This window comes from Halichoeres trimaculatus, unplaced genomic scaffold, assembly GCF_033239565.1.
Source record: "Halichoeres trimaculatus isolate MK-OKI-2021-1 unplaced genomic scaffold, fHalTri1.1 fHalTri1_scaffold_20, whole genome shotgun sequence".
Classification (NCBI taxonomy): Eukaryota; Metazoa; Chordata; class Actinopteri; order Labriformes; family Labridae; genus Halichoeres; species Halichoeres trimaculatus.
In genome coordinates this window covers 22,053,314-22,074,451 of record NW_027437198.1, presented here as the reverse complement: position 1 = coordinate 22,074,451, position 21,138 = coordinate 22,053,314, and the positions used below count along the sequence as shown (strand labels likewise).

General features: G+C 41.4%; 2 protein-coding genes across 2 annotated transcripts; both read right to left on the bottom strand.

The window, feature by feature from the left end:
* Positions 1-1,574: 1,574 nt before the first annotated feature.
* On the bottom strand, positions 1,575-16,868 carry arhgdia (Rho GDP dissociation inhibitor (GDI) alpha). Its single transcript, XM_074697216.1, has 6 exons — positions 16,757-16,868; positions 5,916-6,113; positions 3,832-3,915; positions 3,345-3,421; positions 3,180-3,243; positions 1,575-3,098 (listed from the first exon to the last, which is right to left on the bottom strand). The coding sequence occupies exons 2-6, from the start codon at positions 6,103-6,105 to the stop codon at positions 2,896-2,898; spliced, it is 618 nt and encodes a 205-aa protein (XP_074553317.1). The 5' UTR covers positions 6,106-6,113; positions 16,757-16,868; the 3' UTR covers positions 1,575-2,895.
* Positions 16,869-17,861: 993 nt separating this feature from the next.
* alyref (Aly/REF export factor) lies at positions 17,862-20,833 on the bottom strand. Its single transcript, XM_074697649.1, has 6 exons — positions 20,428-20,833; positions 18,925-19,083; positions 18,676-18,823; positions 18,503-18,566; positions 18,240-18,423; positions 17,862-18,156 (listed from the first exon to the last, which is right to left on the bottom strand). The coding sequence occupies exons 1-6, from the start codon at positions 20,665-20,667 to the stop codon at positions 18,142-18,144; spliced, it is 810 nt and encodes a 269-aa protein (XP_074553750.1). The 5' UTR covers positions 20,668-20,833; the 3' UTR covers positions 17,862-18,141.
* Between the last annotated feature and the right edge of the window lie 305 nt (positions 20,834-21,138).

The following is a 21,138-nucleotide window of genomic DNA, read 5'->3' as shown; positions in this document are numbered from 1 at the left end:
CAGTTACCATACTTTTTGGTACTATTATTTTAAAGTTAATGTATTTCTATTTGACCCCCTGTCCAGTGAGTTATGTATCCAAAAGAGAGATTTTGTACAATTTTTATCACAAACTCAAAGAATTGATTTTGAGAAAATTGTCCTATTTCCTGGGCTAGATAAAGTCATTAAATCCTAAAAGTCTTATATGTTTATCTCAGATCTCAGAGCAAGATTTTTTTTTTTCCGACTTGGTTGAAAATAAGAAAAAAATGGGGGGAAAATAGTGTGTGTTTTTTTTTTTTTTTACCACTTTCTTCCTGAATCAAATTTTCAGATGTGTTGTAACATGGAATAGCCCATTGAATAAGAAGGGAGGGGGAGTACCCAAAACCATCATCAAAGATTAAGCCTTTTGATGTATTTTGAAGCATGTGAAGTAAGATTTAGAAAAAAGAAATGCTTTCAATTGAAGAGAACTTCATAAATCAGTTTTTAAGAGATGCTTTGGGGGCACCTGGGAATCTTAGGACCCCAGGCAACTGCCTGTGTTTGCCTAATTGTAGCTACGCCCCTGGTTATAATCATAGATTGGATAATTGGACGTAATGGAAGTCTTCCCGACGTCATTTTAAAGCAATTAAGCTATCGCAGCCATACAGGAAGTGACGGGAGCTTCGAGCACAACTATAGGGCGCCCGTTAGTCACGTGAGCTCAGCTGTGCCTCTGATTGGGCGAGCTCGCGATCTTAATATCCTTCAAAACTGGCGAGTTTGTAAGATAAAATCACCCCCTTACACTTTATACTGGTAGTGAAATAAGTGATTAGGACAGAAGACATGTTTTGAACTAAATAAGTTCGTTTCTGATTTGGAAACATATTCTTAAATCGGAGGTTACTAGGTAGCTAGTTATAAGAAGGCTAACTGGCTACTAGATAGCTAGTTGTAATGAAACTAGCTGATAACTAGATTAGCAGTTATTTAACGTTTGAAAATATTTTCTGTTCAATGACAAAGTTATATGGATCTTTAAGTGTTAACTTGGCACCTCTGACAACAGCAGCTGTTACAGGCTGGTGTAGATAAAATATGTTTTTGTAGCATCGGATCTGCCTAGGCTCCTCCTAACTGGATGAAATCTCATGCTACTTTGGACAAATGTAATGTACAGAAGTAGCTCCACTGCTTAAATACATTTTTTTTTCAAGTTTTTGAAGTAAAAGATAAGTAAATTCTCTTTTATGACACATTTTTAAAGTGGAATGTGCATATGTACCCCCCAGTTTTTATGGTACGGAAAGTACAGTTAGTTTTTTTAACTGGAAACCCATTTTATTGGATTCCTTGACCCTCAAAATTTACACTTTGACACCAATTTTGTCATTGTAGCTTTAACAGAAGCTAAGATATAGGCTCTGGGAAAAAATTGTGAGTTTAATTTATATGGCGCTGAGGTACTTCCATGCCAAAGGGGACCTTTGCATCATGACTTGAAGGCAAAAGCCTAATCATTGGGATAAGCCGCCCTACTAGGAGACAGCAGACACCCACAGACTTTGGTGAAATAAAACAAGGACACATGCAGACCCAATCTGGACACTTTAATATGAACACAGGAGATCAGTAAACTGCAGGTAGCACAGGTAGCACACATTGAGTCAAACCCACAAACAGAAACATCAGCCAGTAACACATGAGAACCAGAGAAGCTGCTAGGCTTCATTCGCATACCTACTGGAGTGTTAAGAAAAAAAACAACACTGTCATATGGCAGAACGTCTGCTGTGGGATGATGTCTCGATACTGGTTCAGGAGTCAAATACAGACGATATTTCAGCTCACTGACGTCGAGTGCACGAGTCAGCAGGAGCAGCACGAGGTCGTAAGAGACCGGAGGCACAGTGAGCTTAGGTCATTTACACTTCAGTGATAGGAGGAGAGTTCCTGTGCTCGTTAGAGGGAGGTGGACATATGGCCTCAGATGCAAGAGGGACATAAGTACAAACTGGACTTTTTTTTGTTTTTACAGATGTTTCTCTAAAAAAGTTAGTAAGATTTAGAGAACATTGAAAAAAAAGGTGTTAAAATCCTTAGTCCTGATGCCCTGTTCATCTATTACAAGTATAGTTATAAAACAGTCCCACGTGACGGGCTGGCGAATGTGATCAGAAGGCAACTTGCTCTGTTTGAGTTACTTCGTTAAGGCCACATGGCTGCTAATAAAATACCCTGATCAGGAAAGAGGGAGCCCCCCATGAAGTGAGTGGGAAACAAAGAGTTAGAGGTAAATTTGTCCCCCCTCACTTCTCTCAGCAGACTTCGAAAGGGCCTTTAAGAGGTGGCCTTAATTCCAAATAATTTACCAAGACTCTGGTACAAATAATCTGCTCAAAGGCTTAAGGAGGGCTGCTTCCAAGAGTTGTGTCCAGCAACGATTGCTCAACGAGCGTACAGCGGCCACATACAGTACATACAGTGCTACTGCTCCCTGCACGATGCTTTCAAAAAGGCAGATCACGGTAATCATACAAAAGCAGGATGAAGAGGATGGGGAGGGAAGCAGCAGAGAAATCACATAATCTGTTAATTCTTGAAGAGAGATTTACACTTTTTCTTCTTTTTCTGTTATAAACAAAAGTAACCTAGGAACCTGGATTGTGCACACACTCTGCGTTCTCCGTCTGAAAGGTGTAATACTCCACAGGATAGGTGCAAACACAGGAGGCGTTAACAACAGGGCTGGAATGATGAAGTGATTGGAATCAGGGGTGTCAGCGGACGGAGAGAGCAAAAGCTTGGATCAAAACCGGAGCTGGATCCAGACACAGAATGGAATGAGAGCAGGAGGGAAAGGGAGGGAGGGAAAGCAGAGGAGGACACGAGGAGGAGGAAGAAGAATGCAGAGGGTGGAGGTTAGTCTTTCCAGTCTTTCTTGATGGTGAGGCTCCACTCCCAGGAGAGATGATCGTGCTTGTCGTCGTCCGTGAACTTGGACTTGATGTTGTAGGTGCCACGAGCCAGCATGCCTTTAGGGGCCTCCTCCATGGTGGTGAGGAACTCGTACGCCTCTTCTGCTCGGGGGCCGTAGCTTCCCACCATGTAGTCTGACCTGTCGACTGTCAGAGAGGGAGACAAGAGGTCAGGCATGGGCCAGATTTACATTTACATTAACCTTACAGCAGCAATCACAGCCTTACCCTTCACTCCTTTCCTGAATGTCGTCTGGTTGTATTTCAGGCCGGATACAATCTCCTTGTTGACCTGAAAGAAACAGCACACATCACATCCTGCTTGAGACAGCTCGACTCAGTAAGGCTGCAGGAAACTCTCAGTCTGAGACAACAAACAGCAGGCTGTCTTACCTTGAAGGTGATTTTTATTTTATAATCCACGCCCTCCTTTAACACAAACGGTTGCTTCTTGAAGTTATCCAGGTCGCCTGAAAGAGAAAGAAAAATAAGATGAAAAGAAACATCAAGCAAGAATGAAGACTAAAATCACCTCTAGATCAGAGTCAGTGGGCAGATTAGTGACGCGCTCTGAGACACATTAATTATTGTTTGGATTGTAACATGGTGTGTTACTAACACTGACCACTAGATGGCACAGCTCTGCTCTAAGCCACCAGGAAATATCTCATCAGCCCACTTCCACAGGAATCATGTCCCTGATTATCAGCCCACTAATGACCCAGTAGGTGGTCTGGTCTGTGTTTGCACACACGGAGGGGGCTGATTACTCCTCATTGTTACTGTCACTCAGAGCTCACTGGGTTTGCCGTCAGGGAGGAGGGCTGAGCAGCAGTGCGGTCAGGTAGAAAAGAAATCTTGTTGAGCGTGATCTACTCACCTGTCAGGTCCAGCTCCAGAGGCTTCGGCGCTGATTCACACAACAGGGTCATTCTCGTCACCTGGACGTTGGGGGCGCTTGGATCTGAGCCGGGAGAGAAAAGAGAAAACACAAACTGCTCTTAGTTCAGCTTTTAAACTTCACACCAATAAACCCGTCAGTTTGGTGTGTGTTTCTGCAACAGTCATGTTATCCACAGTGTGTTCAGGGCCATAAACCTTCTTCTTCCTACATGAATTTGCTGTTACTTCCTGCTTCATCACGGGCTGTTGGGTTTAAACCACAGCTGTCAAGTGATTCATTTTTAAAATCATGATTTATCACTGAACTTTCATTTTTAATAACAAGGTCAAACCCACAGATTGGTTGTCATTCCAGTTTAATAGTTCACTTCCTGTTTCTGTGTCTACGTTCCGATTCAGCACTCTGTGAACTGTTTATGCATGTTTGCTTTCCACTCATAGCTTATTTTGATATACAAAGTAGGGATGTCCTGATCCTGACCCTGATTTGGCATCTTTTTAATGCTAATGCTAATCAGTATAACCGAACACTCCAAGTTTAGCTAGAACAAACGGGTCATTTTATACAAATTTAAAAAAAAACAACCTTTTTTCTGTGGCACATTTTAACATGTTGCAGACATAATATGTGATACATTCAGGTACCCTCTGAAACTTGAGAATTTGACAATTATGCTATTTCATTCAGTTTTCTGATTGCACAAATGTTTGTAAATGTCAGTCACTTAATAATGAGTGGTACTTTGTAAGGCTGGGGCGGTATGTTTTTCTCTTGATTCGATTCTATCACAATTTTTGGGGTGTCAATTCGATTTAAACGGCGACTCTTCAATAGTTCTGATTTTTGGGATTTGTAGTTTGCTTTTTTAACACTGGACCATGTTAAAAAATCTGAATGATGATGATGGTGTCGAAAGTTTATATCAGAAGCCATATTTTTCCCAAAAAACATCATAATGTCAATCAGTTTTTAAGATTTATTTAGGGGATCCAACATCTCAACTTTTTTCAAACCCAACTTATAAACAAAGACTAAAATGAGGGACTTAAATTTGAAAAAAATAAAAATAAAAAAAAAATCACAATTTAAAATAATTCAAAAAATCCTGATACTACAACACATCCCTATTATTTTGATCCTACCTACGGATTTGGAATCCAGAGTATTTTAACAACAAAACGAGCTGGGCTAAGTTAAATGGATCCCGATACCGATACTGATACCGGTGGTGAATAATAACCTGCATGCTCTACTGTAGGATAATACTGGTAATGTTTTGAGTAAAAGACAAAAATGTGTACATATGGAATTACTGATGTTAATATTTATTTAAATTAAAAGTGTTTAAATGTTTAACAGCAGTTTAGTTAAAAAAGTGCCTCAGAATTTAAAGAAATGTTTATTTAATTGAAAAATGTTATACCATATAGACTAAATCATAGTTAAGCCTTAGTGTCAAGTTCGGAGCAATTCTTTCCCACTGATACCAGGATCGCTGCATCCCTTGTTTTAACTATTGCTTTTTTTTTTACAGCTCTTTATTGTTAAGACAGAAAAAAGTGTGCAGCTTCACTTTCTTTCCTCTTCAGCAAAGTTTATCTCTGCAAACCCATAAATCAGATTGGGACTCGGCCCTGGCTGAAACTCAGTAATAAATAATCAGGACCGGACATCTCTTATATCAAGTACATTGGTATCAGCAAATAATCACACCACATAAATATAAACAAAGCTGACTTCCTTGTTCTCTTGGTTCCAGGAAATTTCAGTGAAGGATGTCGATCGAAGATTCTCAGACTTAACAGATGAGCTGTCTAAATTAAACTTTTAGAAATGCTTCAGATTCTTCAAAATAATTTAAAAGCATCATAATATATTAGCTGCTGAGTGCTTTGCATTAGTTCAGTCGCAACCTGAGTGTTTTCACAACAAATAATGACTCTGACTCTTTGTTCTGTTATTGTTACAAACACACAGGAACTTATCGGCTGTTACAGAAACAGATGTGGTTACAGCAGAGATTGAATCATGTATAAAATCTGTGTGTGAACCACACTCACCTGTGACCACCTGAGCGCTCCCCAGCAGCGCCTCCTTGTACTTGCGCAGACTCTCATCGTCTTTGTCCAGCTCCTGGATCTCCTGTATACTCTTCTGGGCGGGAGCTTTGTAGTTGACCTGGGTTTCGCTCTCGTCGTTGGCTGCTGCGATTTCTGCCAGCTGCTCCGGTGTGGGGTCCTGCTCGGCCATGGCGTGTGCTGACAGCGAGAGAAGGAAAGTGCAGAAAACGTGTTAGAAAACAGGGAAATAAAGAAACACAGGAGGTCAAAAACCAGGACACTTCCTTATTTTACGTTGGCTCTAATGAAATCTGTCCTCACGCAGAGAAGAGCAGCAGTTATTAGACATCCAGCTGATTGATGATTACTGAGGATTACTTATCCAGCAGGGAGCTTTGACCTTTGACCCTACGAGGGGCTAAGCAGCCGTTTATAGAGAGGGATAAATAAATGATGTTTCTCCTCTAATGTTTGTGATCCTGACATCAAAATGTGCAGGCTCAGTTTACAGCCAAAGGTTTGACTCTGCAGCAGCAGACAGCCGAGGCTGTGATGTTTACTTTTACAGCAGCAGAGACGAGAGCCAGGACACCATCAGTTTCTGCAACACACTGCAGAGGCCCGAGGACAGAGCCCTGCAGGATCCCCTCACAGGTCTGTCTGCTGACACAAACAGCTGTCAGAGTCCAGCAGAGAAACAACAGCACTAACATCACCGTCTACATTTGAAGCTAGATGTCAAAAGTTTTGGGTCTTCCAGTTGGGTCAACAATTATCTTAGGATTTATATTGAAAGATTATACAAAGTTCGGACTGATTTCCTTTCCTTCCAATGTACAGGAACTAGGGATGGGTACTTTTCACATATGAAACGATACAGTACTAATGCCCGGTGCCTGGCAATCGGTACCGGTACTCAATGGTACCAATTTTCGGTACTTTTTTGTGCTTATTTGGTAAAATATACACGTTTGTTAAATAATTTTTTTTTATTTTTCAATTAGACACATTTATTCCATAATATATAACCTTGTAATGCTGTGTTCATGTCCAACATGGAAAATTGCCTTCTCTTCCACTCCCTCATACTCACAAAGATGCATTTAGGTACCTAAATATGGTACCTTTTGATTTTTCGTGAATCCGTTCCCGTTACTTTTGACAGATTTCAGTTGGTACCTATAAAAGTACCTAATTCTGTCCCATCCCTAACAGGAACTAGAGATGGGAATTGATCAGATTTTACTGATATCAATATCCTTATAAATTCTGCTTAAGATCCAATTCTTTATCAATTCACTTATCAATTCCTTCAGTGACTTTTCTCCGTATACCTGTACAACAGTTTTTTTTTTTTTATGTCAACAACATTTTATTGAGTTAATAACAGGAGTGAGTACTGGCAAGAGCCTCACAATACCATACCCATCCTGGTATTTGGGTCGCTAATAACATGATATCCCAACATAGTGATATATTGGGATATCACATTTTTATTTTGGTTAAAATAATGAAAGTCAGTCGGAGTGTTTCATACACACCCAAGAAGTGCTTCATGTTTGTCACTTCAACTGCTGTGGCATTAAACTAATGTTGTAAAAAAATTAGTGGTTGAAATATGTGGTCAGATTGTGAAACTGATAAATGTCACTTGGTGTAACCAATGTAACTTGTAAAAAAATCCTATATTGCACAAAACATGACTTTAAGAAATGATTTAAACTAAACTTATTTTTATATTAACAAAAATATCAATATTAAGAGTTGAAATATCAGTGTTTTACCACAGGCCAAAGTATTGCAATATATCGCCTATTGTTTTTTCACACCTCTGGTTAATAAGTAAATAAATTTGAAAATGGTCACTAGATGTGGATATCTCTGGACGTAAATGAATAAAAAAAAAAAAAAAAACTCACATCACATGACGATGGTGTCCTGTTTTGTTAGATGTCATCTACTGAGTAGGCCACCTAGTATCCTGTAGTGGCTATAGCAATGCTTTGAGTGGTTTAGAACATTGTGCTTGCCGTAGTTATGCTGAAGTCAGTTATATACCTGCAAGTACATTTTCTTCTATGTTCCTGAGTTTTCAGTATTGTTTACATGTAGTGATTGTGATGTTTCTGTGATGAAGTTATGCTGATGTATGCTAACCGCCAGCATGTGAATGCAATTTCTGATACACTTTAGCATCAAGCTAGTGCTACTTTCTCTATATGGATTTCAGTCCATTAGGAGACTTATAGGAATCTTGTGCGGGAGAGTAACGTACATTTCTTTGTCTGTTCAGCTCTTCAGTCAAACTTAAAGCTGAAAATCCAGAATCAAAGTTTTCTTGAGAAACTTTTATCTGACTGCTAAGCTAAGATAGCTGGAGCAGACAAGTTGATGTAAGGTCCGGCAGCTCTGGTGTGATAAAAAGAATCATCAAGGTAATTGTTCAGCGTTAAGGCTAATGATGTTGATCGACTGAACCATTTCTTATCAATTCTTAACTGTTTTTGATACCTATCCCTCATGGGAACTGATCATAAAAACCGTCCTCAGGTGTTTAAATCAAAATGGAAAGTTGTATTTTACAGCTCTTCAGATTCCTCCCATTTCTTCCCTATGATACAAAGTGTGAAAGAATTATCTGTCTAACATCTGGTGAACATGTGTTTGACGAGGCTGATCAACACCTGCGACAGCCCGGAGGCAGCTGAGTAATGGTTCTGTCAGAACACTTGTTCTGTGTGGTCTGTTAGACAACATGAAGTCAGGGTTACATCATGAACAGTGCAGCCCTCAGTATGAACGTGAATGAGCCCTAACAGGGCTGATATCACTGTTCCCTGTAGTTCAGGTGACGGCACCCTCACCATGACTGTTTTTGACAAATGCACGCTGAAAGAACTCAACTTCCTGTTTTTGAAGTGAGTTCAGTCAAACAAAGCTCGATGTAGCGCTGTGGGAAACTTAGCGGTCTCATCCCGTCAGATCATACATCTCACCTGAACTGAGAGAAGCAGACATGAGAAGGTGACATACATAAAGTGATTCTCTGTTTAAGTCTATTAAAGTGAACTTAATCCGAAGTTAGTGTAATCTCTTCATGAGCCAACCAATCAGGCTCATGCAAACACTCAGGTAACACACACACATACACACACACACACACAGGCTCCACACAATCAGCAAACAACAAATCACACCCATGCAAACTGACAAGGCACGCAACAATACAAAAAGTGGATTGTATGCGCAGCGCTGCTCTCTGCTCTATTGTGTCAGCCATATGTAGTTGGGTATTAGCCAAGCAGGAACTGAAAACGCCGCTCTGGTTTTCCAAATGGGGCCTCTGTGCACCCATAAAAGCACACATTCCCCGTCTGCCAGGGGTGTGTTTTTGGCTGGTCAGCTGTGTGTGTTTCTGCTGCTAATGAGGCAGAGAGGAAAACAAACCCAGATAACCAAGCCATGCTGTCATATCATTCTTTAAGTATCAACAACTAGGCTGTGTTTTTTCACTTCCTCTGCAGCGTTCTCGTTCTGCGAGCTGAAGGCGACTGCAGCATACCACAGAGTCACAGAGGAGGAAGTGCTGGCTGCTGTAATGACATATGTCTGCTACAGAGCTGCTCTATAGACACATTTACAGTCCTTCGTGTGTAGGGGAGTGAAAATCAGGTCGTAGACTGTAAAGATGGGGAACTTATATCACTCATAAAGATTTCATATCAGAGTTATAAGCTTTCAGACGATACCTGTAGAGAAGAAACTTTAACACAACCTGTTTCAAAACCAGGGCAATAAAACATGGACTCCTGGGCACCCATAGTTAGGGATAGGTCCCTTTCACATTTAAACAAAATGGTACCAATGCCCTGGTACCTGGCAATCAATGCTCAACGGTACCAATTTTCGGTACTTATTGTGTTTCTGTGGTAAAAAAATATCAATTTCTTTAATAATAAAAGTCTTAGTTTTTCAATTCAACATATTTATTCTTCAATATATAACCTTGCAATGCTGTGTTCATGTCCAGCATGGAAAATCGCCTACTCTCCCTCACAATCACAAGGATGCATTTAGGCACCTAAATACGGTACTTTTTGGTTCTACGTGAATTGGTACCCGGTACTTTTGACATTTGGTAGGCGGCATGTAAGCTGGATGCCAACAGCCGTATCAGTAACACAATAATGTGTCGCTACAGCAGCGTGACACAACGTCCCTCACTAATAAATCCAACGAAGAAGGAAGGCGACACTGTAAACAAAGAGCAACGATGGATAGGGGGGGACCTTTCACATATGAAACGATATGGTACCGATGCCCAGTACCTGGTAATTGGTACTGAAGTCAATAGTACCAATTTTTTGTACTTTTTTGTGTTTATGTGGTATAAAATATCAATCTGTTTAATAATAAGATACATAAAAAAATCAATTTCGCATATTCATTCTTCAATAAATAACCTTGAAAAGCTGTGTTCATGTCCAGCATGGAAAATCATCTACTCTTCCACTTCCTCAGAGTCACAAGGATGAGTTTAGGTACCTTAACATGGTACCTTTTGGATTTTACATGAATCGTACCGGTACCCGGTACTTTTGACAAGGGCTGCACGATTATCGCAATCGCAATGTCAGCACATGCAACTCAGATTTTTCTCCATGATAACAATTGCAATCGCAATATTGTCCATCTAATCGCAAATCGCACCTTTTCCCCAAATCGTGCAGCACTACTTTTGACAGAATTCGGTCGGTACCTATAAAAGTACCTAATTTGGTACCCATCCCTAATGATGGAAGACATCCAGTATTTTGTCCTCTTTGTGATTGGCATGTAGCTCTTTGATACAAAGAACAATCAAGCTTTGTTTCTGTGTGCCACCAAGAGAAATACAGCAACTGTTGCACGGTAAGTGACAATTCTTTCGACCAATCAACGGTCTGCAGTGTTGTAGCTCTACTTTCCAAGATCGGATCAGTTTAGCCTGGCACCCCTACGGAAGGGTGCCAAAAGGTGGGATGGCTCACCCTTTATAGGTACCGACCGAATTCTGTCAAAAGTATCGGGTACCGATTCAGGTAAAACCAAAAGGTACCATGTTTAGGTACCTAAATGCATACCACATAAACACAAAAAAGTACCGAAAATTGGTACCGCTGAGTACTGGTACCGATTGCCAAGTACCGGGCATCGGTACCGTATTGTTTCAAATGTGAAAGGTACCCATCCCTAGATCTGTCCCAGGATTAGTCACTGGAAACACCTTAAAATGTGTGCTGTGCCGAGACAAACAGAACTGATCCGTTATGGTCTTTAACTGTCCTACTTTTGATTTTCATCAAATCAATGCAGAAACAGAAACTGAAGCAATGCCAACATGTTACAGATGATAAGTTATAACAAAACACAAAATAAATGAATGCAAACAAAGGTCATTTGGTGGCACCTACCCTGCCACAGCAGTATACACTAAAAAAATAATAAAGAAATAATCAATCTTCTTGCTGTTGCTCTGATTTACTTCTCTCGTCATAAGGAGTCCCCAGTATTTATTTCAGGCTGTTTCATGAACAGTTAAAAACTCCTTACAGGAGCTTTAATATTCGTCACTCTGCAGCTGCTTAAAGTGGTAAACTTGGATTAAAAGTTATATAACAACAAATGAAGCAGAAAACAATACCGCCAAACTCTATGATAGTTATATGGTTTTATTACACCACATGAGTCAGAGATGGCATCTTAACCAGCGAGTAATGGTTGATTCAGCTGATTGGAGGCCTGTGGGCAGAGTAAAATGGATTACTTCTAACAATATTCACACCACCATCCTCGTCATGATGCACATTCTTTCTGTCTAACTCAGCTCCAACAATGCCGTCTGTGGCTCCACGCTGACAGGAAGAAGGAAGCTCATTGTTAGCGCCTGCTGGGAGACGGCTCACAGGTCATGAGACGCTGCAAACAAACAGTGAACCTCTCCACCTGCGTGTCCTAACCTCCACCTGAACACTCAACCCTGCATCAACGGGAGAATAATCTGTTTGTTTGACTGAGTTCAACTGCAGCGCTTGACAAACACACCCAGGCCGGCAGCAGCTGGGATTAGCTAACGTTACTTAGCAACACGGCTCGGCAATGGGATTAGAGAGAGTGGGATTACGGCTAATGAGGCGTTTGGGGACAGGAGGGTGGAAAGTGTTCAGAGGTGTCAGAGTTGACACATCGAGAGGATTCTCTAGAGTGGACTCATTAGAGGCGCTGACACAAGATTATCGACGAGCTGGGAATCCCTGTGTGAACATGAAGTGATATCTGTGTGTGTGTGTACAAGCTGTTCTATTATTAATCACATCTATCATCTATCACTTCAAAACAAACACATTTAAGAAATTTTCTGCAGTGCTGAGACGATATAACAGATTTGTCTCCTAAATCAAGTCGTCAGTCCAAAGATGATCTGGTTATAAAAATCTATAAAATCAAAGCCAGTCTCCTCCAAAGTCAGCCTTTTACAAGATGTATAGTTAGATTAAACTCCACTTATTCCTCAGCAAAGAGAAAATAAGAGCAAATATCAGTCTAGCTTGTAAAATATGACGATGCACAACAAACCTCCTCACTTTGCTGCTGAGGAAACAGCTCCCAGTCTTTCAGGATGACTTATTTCTCATATCAAACAAATGATGCGCTCCATTGATATTGTAGTGAAGATATGCAAACAGAAGCTTTGTAGCACAACCACAACCTGCTGATTAGAGAAACATTTACAGGTTATTAAAGACGTGAAAGTCCTGAAGCTGATGACTCATGGTGTCGCTGTACACGTTGACCTCAGAGGACACTGCAGGACTTAAAAGCTGCCTCACCTGCAGACCCCCGTTAGGTGACATTTAGCTCAGCGTTTTCTCTATTGAAGATTTCACCCACGGCTGCTTTCATCTCTGCTCTCTCTCATGCAATGCTCTGACTGCTGCAGAACTTTGCAACGGCGGCTTTTATACCGCTCTCATCTTATCATGCTGCATTTGATGAAAAAGAATACAATTCTAACTCATCTTCTACAAAAAGTGGAGCTGTGAATGCGGCACCTGGGGTTTGAATAATAAAAAGTAATACTAAATTTTATTCAATCCATCTTGCCATCTTACTCAGTTCGAAAAAACTGCTCCCCCTGGTGGCTGGCTGCAGTATAGGTCAAAAAATCCATCTCCCCAGTCATTCCAGATGGGCTGCGGTCAATCTTTAAAAAATTAATACTCCTCGTAGAAATGTTTCTCACGTCCAATTGTTGTGGTGATTTAAAGATATCATTTGGCTGTCTCGTATTCAAGTTCTCTTTTTTTCTGAAAAGTTTTGTCTTCATTAGTTATAAGAGGTTAAAAACAAGGTTTTACATCACGTTTAACGATGATTGACAGCTGCTGTTGTCATACTTTTTTGGGGATTGTAAAATATTTCGGGAGGTAGAGTCAAGAAGTGATTAGACTCTCAAAAGAAAATACAAAATTATTACTTTTGTCACCCAGCTCCACTTAGATTCTCCCAGAATCCCTCACAGTCTCTACCGCACAGACTCTGGCTGCACAACTGCTACAATGGCTGCGCCTGTTACGAGGGTATTTTGGCTTCAAATCTGCACAATGGTAAATGGCGAAGCCACGCTGCCCACTCTATATACAGTCTATACTGATGCCACTCAAGGCCACTTTCCAAATAATTAAAATGCAGTTAAGAAGAAACAACACTAGGGATGTCGTGATCCAATTCATTGATCAGTATTGGTGCCTGATATGGCTATTTTTGGAGGATTGGATAGTATCAGATTTTGTTACGTGATCAGGACCAGTCCAGTTTTTGTGTGTTTTCAGCACTGTCGCACTTTACGGCTGCTGTAAATCAAACCACTTTGCAAACATGTCAGCTGTGTGGGACTACTTTTCTTTGGAAAGCAATGATAGTAAAACAGCGTCTTGCAACATTTGTAAAGTGAATGTTCCTGGAGGAGGTACCAACAGGGCTCACTTTATTACCACAAATATGATTCATCATTTACAGCAGAATGCCCAACGTAGTACAGGATTTTTCAGAGAAAGGTATCAGATGGGAATCAGATTGGATCGAAAGTCATCCCTAAACAATACAATAAGAAACAACAAACAAACTAACATCAAGTGAAAATAGATGAGTGGGATTAGAAAATGCAGCTTCAAAAAGATGGTTTTCAGTTTTAATTCAAATGAGGCAAGAGAATCAATATTTCTGATGTGTGCGGTGGGAGAAAATCCCAGAGTCAGAGAGCAGAGCGACGGTTAATGAGCCTTTAAAACAAACCTGTTGTAGTGGCTCTCAGCGCTCATACCTGACTGTGTCTTTCAGGAAAAGAAGACACGACTGCAAACTTCCTTTTATAGAAAAAGCTTAATGATGATTCATATCCTCTAGAGCACAAAACCACACAGCGCAGAGCTGAGGCCGGCTCTGAGCGCTCCACTTGACACATTAACACAACCTGACCATTTTAAAGGATGCTTCAGAGTCAGAAATGCAAAATAAGGACTGTGACATGAACTGGAGGTTATATTATCAGATTAAATCATCATTAAGTGTAGCTGTGCACATGTTAAAACTTAAAGGAAGTGTTACACCAAGAGCTTTTTTAAGAGCTGATGCAAGAGGAAGTCAACTGCAAGAGAAGAAAGGAGGAGCCAACGAAACCAATGAAGGACGAGAGAAGGAGAAAACTACACTTCAGCTAAATGTAAAGAGTTTATTATCTGAAGGGAAAATCAGGGAGGAGAGGAATTAGTGGCACTAAGAGAAAGAAAAGGGGACAAAGCTCCAGGAAGAACCGGAACAAATAGGAAGCCTCCAAAATAGCTGATGAGAAGTGTCTGCCTAAGCAGCAGGAAGTGAATGGGAGGGTCAAGGTGCTAGCTAAAAGGTCACGGCTCGTTCCTGTACTCCCCAGCCGGGGATTCAGCTTGGATGGAGGAGACTGAGTTATTTTAATGCGGTGAAGGGATTCAGCTGGAAAGGAAACTACTACTACTCCAAAAGTTTGGGGTTAAAATGGAAACAATGTGGCATAAAAATTTAAAATAAGTTATCTTTACAAGTATGAGTTTTAAATTTACTACATGGAAACATTTTTAGAAGTGTCTGTTTTGACAGCTCTGTTAATTATGGAAAATATCAGAAACTTTAAAACAGTTTTGAAATTTTTAAGTGAATTTTTAAAGCGCCGAGAAAAACATTTACACTCTTTCATAAGTTTACAACAAGAAAGGAAACCAATAATTGATAAAGTTTCATTTGGATATCACCAGAAAGATAGAAAACTTCTTCATCTTTAACTTCCAGAAGTTTCTACTTATATTAAAGCCAAATATCTGGAAAAATTTAGGAAGAAGAATAAAAAATAATGCAATTTTCAGTGATATTTTTAATATTTTAGGCAGATTTTGAAAGTGTTGATAGGATTTGCAAAATGTTGCATAAGCTTTACTCAGTCCATGTGTGTTTACAATGTGCGTTGTGAATTTATATTGTGTGTTTATACATAATGTGTGTGTATGGGCGTGAGAGTCAGGAGACTGGCTAGCTTCTCAACAGTTGCATTCTCCAACAAGACTGAGCTGAAACATTCAAGGCCGCTGACAGCACACAGAGTCTTCACAGGTCACACAAACTGCTCAGCGCAAAGTTGAAGAAACTAAGTGTGGAGCTGTAACCAGCAGAAAATGTTATGCAATTATCAAATCCTCACTTCAGATTCATAACCAGGATGTAATTCTTCACTTATCTAAGCCAGTGAGAGTAATACGCCCCAGGCTTGTATTTCTGAACTTTGCACTTCTCTCTGAGAGCTGCACAAACATGTCCAGGGCTATTACCGAAACCTGAAAGCAAAAAAAGCCCCATGTTGATTTAGCTCAGGAGGTATATGAGAAACAGAAAGTGCAAAAAGAGGCATCCAAATACTTTGACTACAGCAGGGCTGCAGATGTAGACTGACATTAGATCAGGACAGAAATGAACCACCTAAAAGTTGTCAAAGTCCCTGAGGGGAGAAGATACCGTCCATCCAGGAAGGAAGGGAGGAATGGGGGAGTCACGGTTTGGTTGATCCCTTTGTCAAACCCATTATCACCCCGTTATTCTGCCGAGCAGGCACAAATAGTCACTTAAAGCACCTGTGATCTCAGATGATGTGAACCCAGTGCACTTGACAGCGAAAGCATTCAAAGGAGCCAAGATGGAGGCTAAGTTTAGGTGTGAGCCCTCCTGCCAGCTCAAATTAAGAAGATCCAGGAAGTGGCTGAAAGAGTTCCTCATGTAACACATGACAGCCAGTCTGCTCTTACTTTTAAAATGAGACTAATTAATCCCACATGTGACTTAATATCATATCGATTTGTCTAATGCATTCGCTTTTTGTGTGATTAATTGTTATTAACCACTTGCTGCACATCGCCCGATCGTTACCGCCGCTTTGCACCTCAGACCGAGCTCAACAACCGGAAACCACAAACTCATGTTTCTACTCTCCGAACTGCTGCCGGATAACTTTATATGAACTAAAGAAGCATCTAGAATGAGAAGGGCTTATCCTGCTGCTGAATTTAAGTTATGTAGATTATAAAGAAACGGTCTGGACAGAAGGAAGTTGGTTCACAGATGAACAAATTCCGCCTTTCACTGCTTCACGTCCATACAAATACTTCCTCGTTAAGAGTCGAAAAGTCCCTCAAACTTCGCTTCAGTGGCTCAACCGACAGTGTTTGACGGTAAAAACAAAGTAATACAAGGTGTTCAGAAAGTCTTTCATCAACTCTTACCGTTATACCGCTGCTATGCTGCTACGGTCCTCTGTGAATGGTGCTGAGAGGGAGAGAAGTGAAGTCTCAGAGGAAAATCTGAGCCGACAACCGCAGGACAACACACCGCATCCGGTGTGACACCTTCAAAATAAAAGCAGTCTTACGCCCATTTTCATAGAATTATTAATCATATTAAGAAAAATAGGTCATCAATTTATCTTTGATTCGGGTTCGTAAAGATTTGATCACTGATCCCAAAAATCAGTATAGCAGAAAACTTTTTTGAGGGAGATATACAAAGAAATAAGTAAATCCTACGAAAGTTTCCACAAAATGAAGCTATTATTTAAAAGCAGCGGCAAAATCATGAGCTACGTCATTACGGTATATTTCACCCATGTTTTTTTAAAAAAGTGCACTTTTCCTGATTTATTAAAGCACTCTAACGTCTGAATGCTTTAAATGTGAAAGGCTGACCGGATACACTATTTGCTGACAAATTGAGTATTTCTTTCTTGGCTCGTTTCCGGGAAAGTTTGCGCTTGCGAAACGCATGGGCTTAGTGGGTTGGACTACACACTTCACTCACAATGAAAAATTATACATTCACAACCAATTATAAATATTTTTCCACTTAATTTAAACTTTTCAAACTAAGGTAGACCACGTGCACCTCCACTGACAAAAGTCACCTGTATACATGCATGTGAATATGAAGACGACGGACTAATCAAAGGCGTGGCAAACAGGTAATGAGACGGTTTTGACCAAAAACGGTTAGGACTGAAGTTGATGTGATTGAAGGACATCTAGTGGCCGTGAAGCAGTAGTGCGTTACACTGTCGGTAAAATTGTCAAACCACACCAGTGCATTCATTTAACAGGCGTGAACTTTTAATTTTTTTTCACATCAGTCAGATGATCTAGGCTGACAAAAGAGCTACATCCCACTGGTCATCTGTCAGAGAGCCACACTTCTGGTAATAATGTTTTCAGGTCTCTTATATACCCCACAAAGCTGCTCATGAAGTCACAAAACACAAGATCTTGCTCTATTAATATATGTTCTTCATTTAAATGAGTGTGTTGTAAATTGATGTACAAAACAAGCAAAAACACAGTATTAGGTTAATATGCACTGCAGGTTTTATTACAAGTTTCATAAACTACAGGGTAGAGGAAAACATTGGGAAAACCCAATTTACAATAACCTACAGCCAAAACCTTTTTCGTGAGAAAAAAAAAATCTGGTAAAAAACACTTCGGAGCATTTAAAAGAAGAGGTTGGAACAATATAGTCAATCACATCAGAAGACAACCATGTGTAAAACATTCTGCACATTTGTAACAACCGCCCTTCTGTGCAGAGATGAAGGGGACGATAACCGGAGGAGCTTCATGTCTTAGCTGGTGTCCATCTGAGGAAACAAGAAGAGAGTTAGATTAGACACCTGCCCAAACACTGTTGGTTAAATGACTCCATTTAGAGACATCAACTTACTCTGGCATTGTAAGCGTCTAACTGGGCGTCGAGTTCTTCTGCCGACAGCGGTTGCTTGCTGCCACCTCTGCCCCCTCGACCCCTTCCTCTGGCACCACCTGCACCGCGTCCTCCACGTCCCCTTTGCATACCACCAAAGCTACCACCACGACCTCTGTTCATGCCTCCTCCACCTCTGCTGAGGCTAAACACATAGAGGGTCTGTCAGAACAAGGCCAAAATCATTTTTGTTAAGTTTCTGGGACAGAGAAAGCTGGACTTACCCCTGCATAGGCCGCCTCTGTGTGTCGATTTGTGATGTGACGAGCTGTATGTTCATTGGGCGTCCTAAGGGAGACAGACATGGCCTTTAAATCTGGGCAGGATAGTAAAACTAGAAGGACCAGTTTTGTTATTTGTTGCAGAGAAAGAGTATTGCTTAAAGCGAAAAACTTACCATCAAGAGGGATGCCATTGTACTGTTTCATGGCCTTTAGAGCATCTGCCCTCCTTTCAAAGTGGACATCTGCTGTTCCAAGGCTTCTCCCTGATCTGTCGTAGTGAACTGCAGCTTTTTTAAGGGTCCCAAATTCAGCAAAGAGTTCCTACATATAGAAAAAAAACTTCAGTGGCCATAGTTTTCACAACACACTCTGGACATCATGCTAAAGGAAACCTCAACTGACCCAAGAAGAAACCTAAATACCTGAATGTCTGCGTCTGAGACCCCAAAGTCGAGATTGGATACGAGGAGCTTCCCTCCTGTCTCCACGCCAGCTCCTCCGCCGCCCCCAGCAGCACCATTGAAGCCGCTGAAGCCGTTGTCAAACATGTCATGCTGCCACTTATCTGGAAGCTGTTTAGGCTGCAACAGATGAAAGAGAACGCACCTGCTGACTTCAGGATCCCCTTGCCTCTGTCAATCACAGAGTCCACACGGCTGGGTGTTGGGGCAAGCAGGGGCTCCACTTCCAACAGGGCCAGGGTGCTCAACTCCCCCAAGAGGGTCCCCAAACAATCCCTGCCCACCCCATCACTACAAGCAGGTGAATCACTTCAGGCAGAGGACATACAAACAAATATACTTTGACAGACAGGGGATTTGTTGTATAAAACATGTAGATGCAGTTTTTATAGTTTCAAACAGTATGAGTTGTAGCAGTAGTTAAATTTTCTTTTACTCAAATTAGCACCCCAAACCCACCCACATTCTCGTTGCTTAACCCTGAATGGCTAACCCACCCTGACTAAATACCATTACAGCCCACTGTTCTCTTGCCATCTGCGCCTCCACCAAAGGCCCTCCAGATTAGATCCTCGGGTACACAGGAGGTCCCCCTCTGAAGCAGCGTTGCCTCCAGCGTTGCACCAAGCATCCTGGCCGGCTCAAAAGTTCTTTACAAAGCCAAAGGGGCTTTCATTGGAGGGGAGAGTGTCCGTCAGATGAGACAACTAGAAAACGACCAGCTTTCACCTCTGTGCGAGCGTGGATTATATCAGCGTCCATTTTGAGACCACGCCATTTTGATTTGGGCTTTGTTGGCTCGAGCTATATACTTATTTTCACGTTAAGAATGAAGCTTTGCCTTATATGAACACTATCAGGGGGTGAAGTCCACTGATCCATCCAAAAGTAACAGCCACACTGGTCGAGAAGCCACCAAACAGGCCTTGTTGTGAAACCCGCCAGCCACTCCCGAACAAAAGGCCGCCAGGTCGATGCATAGGGTGAGGGCCGCAAACTAAGCTCCAAAAAGGTGGTGGAAAAATCGTTAGAGGGTGAATATTCTCAATGGGGTGGTTTCCTCTCACCATCATTTGGACGTTAGGGGTTGAATAGACCGCTACTGATCGTCGACGGTTAGCTCTAACTTAAGGAGCTGGATTCAAAATGGCGCCGTAGCCCAAAAGGCTAAACATTTTTGCTCTCTCCAAAAAGCCTCTTCTTGCAAAATGATGCAACGCTTATGAGTTGTGGGTGAGGGGACACACTACGCACATAACTTCCATTACTGCTTAACCGCACACTACAGAGCTCTCCCACCAGGGAAACTCAGCGGCCAGAGCATTCATTTCATTCGCTTGACTAGCAAACTGGCTAGTGGGTTAGCTAGCAAGCCTAGCGGAGAACAGAAGGATGTCACCCCGGCATTTTCAGGTTTGCCGACGGGTTTCCTTTTTCAGCCCACTCCTCTTAATTTTCTCATACCCTGCTGTATGGCGCTGGTCTGCCTCTAGCGCGGTTCAGGTTCTGTCCCCTCCTCATGGGGCCGGATCCTCCGCCTCGGCCTCCAAAGCCTCCGCCGCTGCCTCCAAGACGGCCCGCACCTCCTCCTCGGCCGCCGCCTGAACCTCCGCGGCCTCGGCCTCTTCCACCGCGGCTTCCACCTCTCTGCTGCCTGTTCTGCTTGATAATGTCGTCTAATGACATATCCATTTTATCGGCCATTATGCTGCCTCAGTGATGCTAAACTTTAAAGGAAATATAAAAAAAGTTACACCCTAGCCTCAGTTGGTCCCTCTTCTTGCCCTTTCACAGCTCAATCGTCTTGACTCCAACAAGAAAACACAATGAGCTGCGTCGGCCCAATATACAGCAACTGGTTTGGTACGTTACATACGCAAATGATTACGTCATCACGCAACATGCGTGATTATCGCAGGGCAGCTCATTCTATTGTCCAACTGAACAAAATGTACTTTACCATTATCTAAAATGAAGATACGTTACTGGATTATGATACTTAATATCGCATTTTTAATCTTCAAGGCTCTGGTTCACAGGCCGAGACATGAGAAAATAAATACAAAAACTGAATAATTGAAAGAAAAATTAAATAATCATAGTTCCTGCCCCATTATTTCGGCCTCTAGGTATTACAAATTTAAGCTTTTACTTTGAAAAATGGAATTGAATTTT

What these genes read in the sequence shown, in the direction of transcription:
- arhgdia (XM_074697216.1), bottom strand. Translation starts at nt 6,105, where the DNA reads ATGGCCGAGCAGGACCCCACACCGGAGCAGCTGGCAGAAATCGCAGCA. An exon ending in GAGCGCTCAGGTGGTCACAG is followed by an intron (nt 3,916 to 5,915) that starts GTGAGTGTGGTT and finishes CTCCCGGCTCAG; the next exon opens with ATCCAAGCGCCCCCAACGTC. An exon ending in ATTCAGGAAAGGAGTGAAGG is followed by an intron (nt 3,099 to 3,179) that starts GTAAGGCTGTGA and finishes CCTCTCTGACAG; the next exon opens with TCGACAGGTCAGACTACATG.
- alyref (XM_074697649.1), bottom strand. Translation starts at nt 20,667, where the DNA reads ATGGCCGATAAAATGGATATGTCATTAGACGACATTATCAAGCAGAAC. An exon ending in GACCAGCGCCATACAGCAGG is followed by an intron (nt 19,084 to 20,427) that starts GTATGAGAAAAT and finishes CATCTGTTGCAG; the next exon opens with CCTAAACAGCTTCCAGATAA. An exon ending in TCTCAGACGCAGACATTCAG is followed by an intron (nt 18,824 to 18,924) that starts GTATTTAGGTTT and finishes TTCTATATGTAG; the next exon opens with GAACTCTTTGCTGAATTTGG.